This window comes from Pithys albifrons, chromosome 7 (assembly GCF_047495875.1).
Source record: "Pithys albifrons albifrons isolate INPA30051 chromosome 7, PitAlb_v1, whole genome shotgun sequence".
Classification (NCBI taxonomy): Eukaryota; Metazoa; Chordata; class Aves; order Passeriformes; family Thamnophilidae; genus Pithys; species Pithys albifrons.
The window spans coordinates 19047907-19060755 of NC_092464.1; the positions used below are offsets into that span (position 1 = coordinate 19047907).

Genomic DNA, 12849 nt, shown 5'->3' on the forward strand with positions numbered 1-12849 from the left:
ACAGTACATTCTTAACATCAGTGTCAACAGCTCTGCTGTTATTTAGCTCTGTGAATGCTTCTGTACTCTATTCAGTTTGTCCTGCTGGACAGCTTTGCTTTAACTTCTCATACAATTGAAATTTACATCAATATCATATTATTCTGCAAAGCAATCTCCTTCACTGAGCAGATTTATAGTGACACTGGATATACATCACTTTTTATTGATATTCTTTGCTATGACATCTGCAGTTGTAGATTCAGAGTCCTTTTCTGTATGTGGATAGTTTTGATCCCAGCTTAGAATTCACTTGTAGCACCTGTGTAGATACCAAGAAAAAAAGACCACAGATCAGCATAGGGTTTCAAAGGGTTAAAATTACTTCAATGTCATTTTTTTGCCAAATGTCAAATTTGGCATTCTCCCTAATTTTTACTATTGTGAATCTTTTTTTCCCCTTCAGTTTCATTTTCAGCTGATCTTTTTTCTGGCCTAATAGTCTGTTGGAGCACAGAATACAATATAAAAGATGTCTCATCAGTAAAGTAAAATGTCAGGCTTTTACCAGGCTTTGTTAGCAGTTAACAGTATAATGCAATGACATCCCTGCTTGCTGGACCATACATAATAACTAAGAGATACTGTCCCATATATCTTTTCTCTCCATCCTTACTAAGTTTTTTTAAGTTTCTTTCTGCAAACAGAATAAAGCATGATGTAAAGGATGTGGTTGGGAATCCTCACATTCTTTGAATTAGTATGACACTGCTCCACCACTTCTTTATACAAGGCACACCTTCCAACAGACAGTAGAGTTAATTTACCCATATTTTAATATCCAATTATTATGTTTATAGTTACCATTTCTTGCAGTGCCATTATGTGATAAACAAATGCTGGATACTTAAAGGTGTGGTCCTACTCCAAGAAATTTTTAAGGAAATAAATACAGCCATTTTTTGTCATCTCCAGCTTGCTTGGAAAGCACCACATTGCCTACTAGTTTTAAACTAAAAAATAAATTTAAAAGAAAATATCCAAAATGTCTGTGGCAAGCACTGTAAATCTTGTGAATCCATAGTTGGTCTCATCTCTTCTTTTTACTCCATGTTGCTGTGAGGTGCATTGTTCTTTTATGTACTTTGATCTCTTAAGTATTTTTATGTTTATATTGTCTGACATCCTTTTCAAATGTGTATTATATGTGTCTAAACAGTTACGTAGAATAGGCTATTCCATAACCATACAGCTAAATTGGCACAAAAAGATGAGAAGTCTGCCCAAACAAACTGAATTTCCAGGATCATAGCCTCAAAATGAGGATGAGAGATGAGGAAGAAGCACCAGGAATCAGAAGGACAACAGATGTAGAGCATTTGAGGATATAATCCATCTTTCTTCTCTCATGATACATCATCTTCAAGTGATTGCAGCAGTTCAGCATTCCTGGGCATTCTACCTACTCCATCACCTTTCTTTAAAACAGCTCTCAAGTTCAGAAGGATACAGTTCATCCACCTTTTGACCTATTATCATAACATTTTCAAATTAGTTTCTGACATATGCACATTTTTAGATCCATTTTTTCTGTTTCAGGGCTCTACTGTGGCTCGAGAAGCCAGTGACAAAGAAAAGGTATGGTGCATTTCTGTTTCTTTTTCAATTAACCCGCTAGCTAGTCCCAGAACAAACATAACCAGTGCTGTTCTGCCCCTTTTCTTTTTTTCTACCATACTCTTCCCTCCTTTATCTTTCCTCTGTTTTCTGCAGACCTTTGAATATTGGTTTGCAATGGTGTTGAAATTTCAGAGGTAAGTGAGCCAATCCTCTACCTCCTCATTTTCCTGTTTTTTTCTTCTCCTAGTTTCTCCAGGGCCTGCCCTGTGGTAGGAAAACATCAGGACTTTGTTCTCTTCCCTCCTGCTTCTTCATCTTCTTTCTCTTGCTCTTTTAATATTGATATTTATGGATATTCATGTCAATTAATAGAATTATGTGACATAACACCACTTCTAAAGTGAATGCAAAGATAAACCAAATCTTGAATTGCGAGAATGTCTGGGTATGTAAAGCTCATACAAACCTGCAAACAACTGACAGACTTAGATATACATGTAGCTAAAATGAGAGACACTCTCCCTCTAATTCTGGGCTGACACTTTGCTCTTAAAGGAAATTGATCATTTTGTTTTTCTGCACCTCCAACTTCAGTTCATTTGGAAAATTTTACGTTCTCAAAGTCAGTTTTTCTTTAAGATTTTATTGAAATAACCTGGTGGCATTTCAGAAGAGATTTGTCTAGAGATTCTATGGATAATTGAAAGTGGAACATTGTCTCCATCATCTAAGATGTCTTAGTTTTGAAATTGGGGTGAAGCCTGACAACCCTGAGATCAGCTCAGTTGTTTGGAGCACAGTGCTAATAATGCTGAGGTGGTGGGTTTGATCCCCGTAAGGGTCATTCACTTACAAGTTGAATTTGATGATCCTTGTGGGTCCCTTCCAATTCTGAATATTCTGTGATTCTGTGAACCCATGACCTTGTTTTCATAATTTTTCCAAGCATGTTCCTTCTGAATTAGCATAAGGTCATTCAACAGGTCACTTAATAGACTTAATTTTATATTGTGCCCAAATTCTATTCAGAGTATTTGTTTTTCTCCTAAGCATGAGTTGCATCATACCTGCCTCTCTTAGTCTTTTACAGATCACACAACTGCACTAAGGAGTAAGGGATATGGCAATAGCTGTCAGTCCTACAGTTCTCACTGTATGAAAAACTCTGCAATGTTTTTCTGTTTTACCCTAAGGCATGACCAAACTCTTAAAATTCTTCTTCCAGCTTTAGGCAACTAACATGTCCCAAGTACCAGCTGCAGTTAGGATTGCCAGTATTACCTCTCTTTTGCTGTACAGGGCCCTCAAGAACATGTCCTGAATAGTCTCTGTTCTTTTCTTGTCATCTGGTTTTGTTCTTGTTTAGTAGTACAACTCTGGAGTTTTTAAAGCAGAGGGATTAACCCTTCAGTGTCTGCTTAATGTCATTGAAAGGCTCCACTGGCAGTACTAAAATAGTCTGACAGAAATGAGGAGGGCAAATTACTTGGATGGGACTACTTCAGGTTGCTACATTAATACTTGGAATATTAATGTAAATTTGAACAGTATTATGCATATTCAGCTCTACAGGAGCTCATACTATACAGATATTTAGTGCAGTAGTTTTGAGCAGTTTTGAGAATATGCCTCATAGTAGTAAAGAGATTAATAATAGTACACACATACTGTAGCTAATACATTAAGTGAGAATCTCAAAGGAACAGTACCTTTATTTTGTTGCCATGGACATTCATGGCAAAATTACTATTGAACTTGCTTGTAGCTAAGTTGAAACAAAATTGTGTGATTTTGTATAACTGTATACAATAGGCATTCTCTAAATTTAATGTGAAATCATAACATCAGTAAGGCAAGTAACAAAAATTCCTATCAACTTCATATCTAGAACCTCCCTTTTTATTTTGAGTACTTCTCTGAACAAAATACGTCAAAACCTTGTCCTCCAAATTCTTTTTTTACTAGTTTGATTTCTTGGAGGTGGAACTGCACAAAGCTTATTGATGTTGCAGGCAGACAGTCTGAGGTTTTCAGAACAGCTTTCTGTGAGTCATCATTCCCCTCAAACACCAGTGCAATGCAGCAAGGGAGCCACAAGCTTGCACTCAGAGCAAACATTTCTGAGAAAGGGAATTACTGGGTAGGCTTCTAAGTTCATGGAGGGAACAACATTTTACACTTCAAGAAAGACTCTAAGGGATTCAAGCAAGGGGAAAATACTATTTTCTTCATTATTTGGCTTTTGTTTAAGTTTTGGAGTCTGCGGTTTGATTTGAAAAAGGCCTGAAGAATATGCTTCACTTCTGGATTGCAGATGTTCAGAACATTCATCATCACTATGATCTGAATCTCCTGCAACAGGCATGAGAACTGCAGTGGTTTACTTACCTAACTACTTAAATGTTTCTAAGGCAGTTTTAAAGCTAAAATAAAAAGGGTGTTGTATATTTATACAAATAGACAAGCAGAGTTTTGTTTTGAAACTCCAAGGAGTTCTATAGAGCTGCTGTCATGAGATGTATCTCTGCCTGTGTGTCACTGATCTCAGGACTTTGAGGACTGTGTTGGACTAAGTGTGTAAATAGTCCATTATTCGTAACTTGCAAGTGCAGCCCTGTAGCATGGTTTTTTCACTTTCATTTTCTCTTAAGCAGATGTCACTGTTTCAAACTTTTTGTTTGTTGTCATCTGTGGGACTCTCAAATCAGTCTTAAAGATTTTAAAACAACTGAAAAATTTTGGCTTGAAAAGGAACGGGGGAAAAAAAGACATTTCAGCAAATTCTCTGAAGAGATTTTGGTGTCTCATCTTTTAGAAGAAATTGCCCTGAGTGATGAAGCAAAACCAGACAATCTGAGAACCTTAGCTGGTGCAGTAACTTATTAGCTAATTTTTAGCCAGAGGCAAGTTAAATCATGAATTTACTATATTATCCTGAAATGACAATATAATTTCAATTAATGGCAGCATTATTTAATTACTTATTATGAAGGTATCTATGACTATTCACATCTGAGAAACAGTAATGAAAGACAGGAGGCTTTTGGTGCTAAAATATATGGCTAAAATGTCCAGCAATGCTCTGGTTTTAAAATGGGCTTTGAAGTAATTCATATTGAATTTCAGATGCCAATATTGAAGTAATCAGGTGATTTTCAGGATGTCAGAAATAATATATGTACTTCCTGTAAAGCTGGAGAAGTCAGAAAACAGAAGAGCAAGTCTTTCATTTACATTGGAATGCAGACTGTAAATTGTAGATAAATTACTTTATAAAGGCAAATTTGGTGAAAATTATGATGTTCTTGAATCTTCTTCCTATCAAACAGAAACTTGTCATTTACTCAGTTAATTAAAGAAGAGACAATTATGCAGAAATATTTAATGGAGTAAAATATAAGAAATCAGGGGAGAAAAACATGTTTCTGCTTTATTTTGGTAGAGTAAAATAGGTACTAGTATTCAAACATTTTTAAAATCAGTTTTTAGGAAGAAAAGTTGTCTGGATTGACTTTTAAGAATGCTGCTTTTCCATCCTGTTTTAAATTTATCTCCTGTTTGTCTTCAGCTGTTTAATGTCCTAACATTGATGAGAAGCTCTGAAACTGTCATTTCACTATTTTGTGATAGTGCAGAGACAAGCTCTGTCCCTTAGATTTCACCTTAACACACAGTTCCTTTCATTTGTATTATAAATTACATTATTAAAAATAAAGCCATTGCTTGCTTGGCAACATGTATCATAACAGGCACTTAAGATGTCTTGAATTTTAAAAGAATAGTGCATTTCAACAGTTGTCAAATTCTGACAGCTGCTCCTTTTTAGGCATTAGTTCTCTTTTTGTTTTTATTATTTTAATAGTGGACATTTTCTATTCATTCCTTGGACAATTTTGCCCTCTTAAGTGAAACAGGGATAATGCAGACCTCCCCTGGTGGTCTGCCTGCTCACAATTATGCCATACTTGCAGTAGGACATCAAATTAATAGTAACAGCTGAGTCTACTTGTACTGATAAAAGAACTTAAGTGTGTTGCTTGTGAGTGAGCAACTCAGAAGGAAATTTGAGGAAGAAAAATAAAACCTAACTGAACTGACGCCCATCACATTTCATCTTTCCTGAGCAATTTCAGAGATTATTACATGCTTTAAAATTGATCTAAAAGACGTTGCATTGCCACCTCTGTGGTATGTGTTGTTTCATAAAACAACATAAATGTGGAAAAATTACAGTAAATACATTTGAACAAAGGATTTTCTTTGCAAGTTTATTTTTGGAAAAAGATTACAGTAGTCGGCAGTTATTTTACATCTTAGTTAAATTGTATGCAAAATACACAGCTGTGATAATTAGATTGGAAGATGCCACTAGATGCTAGCTTTGTGTTTTACTTTATATATTACAACATAGAGTAACTAACTGGTTTCTGAAAGGAAAGTATAACCTAAGGAAGAAGGGGTTTAGTATGGGAGCATAGCAACAAGATCACTTAGTCTTGACTCAGGGGTATTTTTTACTTTTGGTGTCACTGTGTAAAACTTCATTCAAGGTGGATCATTCCAGAATCTGAGCTGGTTTTCCTGCTATTTTAAAATACCTAATTCGAGACCTGCATGTTTTTACTTATCTCTTTTAATGATTTCAGTGTGTTTCATGTGCTGATCTCACACAACAGACTTGGGAAGTGTCTGAGATTTCTCTGGGAAATGAATCTCAAAGTTGCAATGTATAAAGATAATAACTTTCAAAACATCACACTGCAAAGATAGGAATAGACATTCAGAGTTCCAATTCCTGTTTCAGCATTTAGCCTTCACATAACATCAACCCCATAACTGTTTTTCAAAACAAATCACTAGTTTGCTTTTGGGTTTTTTGTTGTTGGGGGATTTTTTTGTTTTGCGTTGGGGTTTTTTTGTTGTTATTGTTCAAAAGTCTGTTTTCCATATGTTAAAAGAATTTTTAAAATTTTGTGTTGCGTTTTATTTGTTGCGTGTTTGTTTTGCAGCAGGAAGACATTAATGCTAGGGATGATTCTGGGGGTGTTTCCCGGAGCATTGAAAAGACAGGTAGTACAACAAAAGTTTGGACCCAGTTCACAGAACTACTGAAGGGAAGAAGCTGCTGTATTCAGCCTTCCATGTTGCAGATCTAGTGACTCCAGACTTTTGATTCAGTTCAAAACCACCTGTTCCAATTTTTTTCCCCCGAATACTGCCTACTATATAATGCTGGTGAGCCCAATATTTAAAGAAATAAACATGTATGTGGGCCATTTGCTGTGAAAGAAGCCCAGGGTGTGGAGCTTCACTCTTGGCAGATGTTTTGTGTCTTTTTCAAAACTTATAATTTGTAAGCCAAATTTTTCCATGATTAGCTGTGTGAGTAATGTGACTTGTGTCTAGTTCCAAATGAAAAAAAAAGCTGATATGCCACATTTCTCCTACAACATAATCTTTGCCTTTCTTAGGTGAGAAATTGTGCCAGGTTGTGAAGACAATTTTTTTTTTCTTTATTCAGTCCAAAACTTATGTGACCTACGGCTGGTTTAGCAAAGTGCATCCAAAATGTTAGCATTGATGTTAGCTATGTCCATTATTTTTGATGTCGTGATGCACAAAAAAATCTTTTTGGGGAAAAAAATTCTAATACTCATTTCAACACATTAGAATAGGATGGTGAATTGAGATGTGTTAAGAAATATACAAAAACTATTTCCATGTTGATATCAAAGTAAAACATCACCTGGTACCTGTATTCTAATGGGGTTTTTTTAACCCCAGACAGTATCAGTGGACTCTTACGATATGATTTTAGGTTTTGAATGAGGCTTTATATATTCTGTCAGTTAGTAAGAAATCTTGATTGATTTTCAGCCTTTTCAAAGGCAGTGAAATCTTCCTGCTATTAAAATTCTGTGTGACCGTGGCAAACTTTGGAATGCAAAGGTGAAGTGTGCAAATAACACACTTTTTTAATAAATAAATATTTCATATTTTTAGAACCTGTTGTGCCTTGCTTGCATCTTTAAGTAGAGGATTAAAAACAGCGGAGGTGGTTCAGAAAGAATATCTATTATTAATTTAGTGGCAGTAGTTAGATGTTCGTCTCCTGAGCAGCTCTTAAAATATTTAGTTATTTAATGACAGTAATATGTTCATTATAATAAATTACATTCTAGGAGAATCTTTTTCCAACAAGGATTTTGCTCCATTGGAAATATTTGAGTCTTCATAAAAAATTAACCATATCAATTACTTCATTAAAGCAGTCTCATTTTTTCATTCAGATAATGTTTTAAACTGCCACAATGTGATTATATGTGTGTTTATTTCAGTGCATAAAAATAAAATTAACATAGTAGGATTTTTCAACATGGGCACATATATTATTAATTCTGCATGACTATAAGAGCCCCTCCTAGTTCCATATTTTATAGATTTTAATTCTTTAATTCACAAATCAGTTTTAAGACTTTTCAGTTAAAATACTACTGCAGTCACTACTAGTGCTGGCTGGCATTAGTACGATATGGGATGCAACAGTATCCTGGAACTATTCGGCTTTAACTAAATAGGAAGAATAATATTGCCTAGTACACAAAAAAAAAATCTTTGTCTAGTAACGCCTAGAAAGGGAAGAGTATAGGCTGGGAGGCATCATGCAAATAGTGTGGTGGGGACAGCCACTGACAAAATAGCATTTTAGCTTCACTGTCTCAGATGGGACCCACTTATTTTGCTTTTCTCTTTTTCTTCACATACGTCTGAACTCGCTTTTAACTTACATGGTTTTACACTTGCTAAGTCTGCAAAGCTATGGGCATTTTGGTGAAGAAAAATTACTTCAGATAAATATCCACAGAGGGATTAACAAGGACTGGGGAGCCTGCACACGAGGCAGTGAGGAGTCTGGCTTTTGGAAGAGCTGACTCACTGCCCTGAACGTCCTTGGGAGCGCCCCTTGGGTCTTGTGATGGCAGGCAAGAAATGCAGCAGTGTCAGCTTTGCTAGCTCACTTCTATTAAAAATAGATCAGAGACAAGGTTAAAGTGGAGTATGGCACCTGCACTACGGGCTTACCTGCCCCAGCATCTTCCAAAAAGGCATTGCTTGTAATTTTGTTTTTACCAATGATAGGACTGGTTCAGCAGTGGAGTGAGGTTCCCCCTCGCACCGCCCCGGTCTGACTGGCTGAAGCCGTGCTCTGCGGGAAGTCTGGCAGAGCCTGGAGACAAACATGCATCTCAGCATCTTAACCACAAGCACATCCTTCCTCTCCGCTCACCCCCCAGCTTTAAACAGCATTAGTAGAGGGTTTTTTCCAGTGTTAATAGGTTTGTTTCACTTTAACCTCTGCCTAATTTGATAAATAACTTGAATAAATAATCTGGGGAATTTTTTTAGTTACTTTGGGCTAGAAATGAAGGGAGCTTGGTTTCCTGCATTCTTTTCATGATTGTTTCATTTTAAATTAATTCATCCAATTCTCCTCTCCATTCTTAAGCATCCCACGCACTGGATTCCATCCTCTGGTGTTGGCAACATCCTTGGATCCACAGTCCTGCTTCTGCAGAATTAGTTCTTATCCATGGGACAGTATGCTCGATTGTGTACGATAATCTCTACTACTGGTAGCCTGGAACACTTACCTGATGTTTCCCCTATTCGTTTGCATCCTAAACCACTTACTGACTGGAGTAAGGAGGCCAGAAAGAAAATCAGTCCATGCTGTGCAGTTGTATTATCGTCAACAATTCATTGTGATCTTCAAAAAGTGTCCAACATGATTTCCAAGTAAAGCAGACGAGCACTGCAGGGTAACTCCTCCACAGAAGTGGAGTCTGGGATAGGTTAATGTTATAGCTCCATCTCAGCTGCCTTGGGTGTTTTTCCCCTTTTATTATAAATTGAAATAGAGGATATCCATTGGAGTGTATTTTATTTTATAAGAATGTGGTAGATGCAACACAGTAATAATACAGAGCAGCCAGATTAGGGTCTTATTTTTTCCAGAGTTTATATGTGTCAGAATGCAATGGATTTAATATGGATTCATAACTATTAAAATGTTACTAATTGCTTAAGTGTTTTTGAGCAGTTATTGGAAGAAAAGAATTGCTTCTCTAAACAAAAGCAACTTTGTGGAATCTTAAGCAATTCACATATTCCAGCTCCAAAAAATAAATTTGGATAGTTGGGGAACTGAGTATTTTGGCCACCTCAATGCACAGCCCAACAGCAAAAATAACTTTCGGCCCTTATGAAGATCTAAAAGCATTTCACAGTCTGCTGTGGTGCTCATACTTTAATGCTGTACTTTCTAATATATACATTTTGGAGCAGAGAAAAGAACCTCTGAGATTCTTTTCCTTACTGTGGCATAGGAAGAAAATAAACTTTATGAAAAATACTATCTCCAGTAAGATTATAAACAATGTCTGACTAGTTAAACTGACAGGAGACATTCCAGTAGACTGACGTTAGCTGCCTTTTATCCCTAGCAGAAGGTCTTTAAGGAGAAATTATTTTATTCAGAGTACTCGTTAGTTCATGGCCGTTGATAATTGCAGCACTCCTGTTTCTGCAACATTTTCTCTGTAAAGAAAACCTGTTCTTCCTTACTATTGATTAAATGTTGGGGGAAGGAAGAGAGGCTGTTTATTGTTCTTAATGGGCCAATTTTCTACAGGCTTTTGATTGCAGGAGCTACTATTACTTCTAGTTTGTTTGACCACATACCCTGAAGGAACTGCTCTTTTGTTTATTGGCTTGCTGTTGTTTTTTTTTTTGAGTAAACTTGAGTCGCTGCCCTTCAAAAACAGAGCCCTTATGAGGTATCTTAGTACTTAATCCAGTGGTTACTCTGATTTTCCTTAACAATGCTGCAAATAACTTCATGGGAGAGTTGAAGATAATCAGCTTATGTTCCAACATCAAAAATACTTGATCACATATTTAAGAGGCAGTGCTCTTCTCTTGCATTTGCCACTCTTAAGCAGAATGTCATAATTCATGTTCATTTGATGCTTTTCAATAATTATTTGGTATTAGGCACTTGTAAACGCTCACAGCAGCCATGTAAAATGCAGTCCAGTCTGAGTTCCTCTGTAAGACCTGATGCAGCCCTTTGTTAAAAGGTGTGGATTGTGTTTGACTTTGCTTGTCAGTCACTTCGGCAAAATCACATCATGGAAGAAGTTTATGCAAATCAGTGTTCAATGCAAATCAAGTATTGAGGTGGAGATTGTGTCCTGTCTACATTTGCTGCATGCCCAGTAAATATATACCTTCAAGGCCATTTACAGGGGGGATAAACTTAAGGAAAGAGCTCCGTGGGTGGAGTTACGGAGAGCTGCATGCCATGAAGGAGAGGCGGCTCGGTGGTGCTCCCTCGGGCACAGGGATGTCTGGCGGTGCTGCTGCCAGTGGCAGCACTGCACTGGGCCAACAGCTTCACCACAGTCCTCTTTGCAACCCCATCTTACAGGAGTTCTGGTTTATTTTAGGCCAAAGAGCTGCCGACGTTCAAAGACAATGATTTTATTAATGATGGCCAAAAGATTCATATTGATGAGAACAACAAAAAGATGTTCCTTGAGAAACTGAAAAAGGATGTTGAGGTAAGAATGTACCTGTTCAGTTCAATGGGATTAAAATGTGTGGCAAATTACAGATATCCTAGGAAATCATACCTGTAAATCATTAATGAAAACTCTTGTTTATAAGATTGTAAGCGCAACTGTTTTAAATGAAACACAATTTAAACTTTCAGGAGTTGATCACTACTTTTGCTGATGTGATAAATGCCTTGCTGCCATAGCTGGTTGCCATACATTGTTCCTGCCTTGATGATGTGATGTTAAAATGATGGTACTGCTTATTACTTAAGCACTTTACAAGCCTAGTGCTTCCAAATGCCCCTGAGAGAGAGGTGAGTATTGTTAGTTGTATTTTACAGCTGGAAGTGCACCAGAGCTGAGCCCACACACAGACTGTTGTCCATAACAGAGGAGGGTCGTCTTCCCCACTCACAGCATGCATGTCCTATTTTTTATGAATAACCCAGTTTTAAATAATTCTTAGTATCACAACACTAGAGTGCTTCAGTAATTTGTTACAGCAATTTGACTCATTATCTTAATGTAGTCATTTATCTTTCCTATAAATTTGTAATTGGCTGAATGTAGTAAATAATAGAAAAGTGTTAATGTAATAATAGAAAAGTGTTAATGTATGAATTTAATATATAACTGATTTAGTTCAGCTAATAAAATAAGTATCAGACTAACTCGTTCAAACAACTTGCCTTTAGTTTACATAATAAATATTTTGTGTATTTTTTTATTAAACACAGTATTTTGCAGCTTTATTCTCAAAGCCTAAAATTTGTTTTCAAGGAAAAGGCAGGGACTTGGAAGAGACTTCATAGCAAAATGTGCCTGTGACTTAATAAGACTTTCAGCTATTTCTATCAAAAGGGCTCTGTGAATTGACTAGTCTAGTTCTTCAGATCTGTCTCTCATTAGCTGCACAAAACAAAGTACTGTTACTTTACAATCTACCCGATAATTTTCTTTTGAGTAAGTCTAATCATGATAACAATGAAAAATTTATGGTGTTGATGATGATGAAAACATAAATCTGTGAAATATCAATGTGTGTTTATATTTAAAATACTGTGCTGGAAAACCGCTGTACAGATGTCACAGCTCTAGAGATAAGTTTCTTTCGGTTAAGATTTTGTGCTCTTCTAGCATGTACTGCTGTTGCTGACAAATGCTTTTACAGTAAGTACATGGCAGATAATATCTTAAGAGTGTACAAGGAATGTGGAAGATACTTTCTTACCGCAGGAACTGGATTGTGTGACACCTTCTACATCTTTTACCAGACCAGAAATATAATGGCAGGTTGCAGATCATGTCTTATAAGGGTTTTTTATGGGTTTGAAATTTATACAGATAATTATTTAATATCCGTATAAACCATTACTGTAAAGTGATCTGGCTCCTGATTTTAACAATGGCAAGCTATTCTTTAATCTTTTTTTGCTTTTATTGGTGGTTCTACCCTTGTTAGATAACTGATATACACACTTTGTACCCAATGTGTAAACATTCACATTTCACTACAATGAAAAGAAATGCACAACACTTAGTACAGGATTAATGGCAATTATAGTTAAACATCTTATGGAGTAGTATTCTGAGCTATATGACTTTATATCTGTTCTTGTTTGTCATTAAG

The 12849-nt window shown here is 36.3% G+C and overlaps 1 protein-coding gene across 3 annotated transcripts in view; it reads left to right on the forward strand.

Moving 5' to 3' along the window:
- The window catches only part of PIP4K2A (phosphatidylinositol-5-phosphate 4-kinase type 2 alpha), a 119405-nt gene that overhangs the window by 87486 nt on the left and 19070 nt on the right, over nucleotides 1-12849 (forward strand). For all 3 annotated transcript variants that reach the window (XM_071560161.1, XM_071560160.1, XM_071560162.1), the window contains exons 6-7: nucleotides 1579-1617; nucleotides 11109-11222. In XM_071560161.1, the coding sequence (XP_071416262.1) occupies nucleotides 1579-1617; nucleotides 11109-11222 (153 nt within the window). The remainder of the gene's footprint in view (nucleotides 1-1578; nucleotides 1618-11108; nucleotides 11223-12849) is intronic.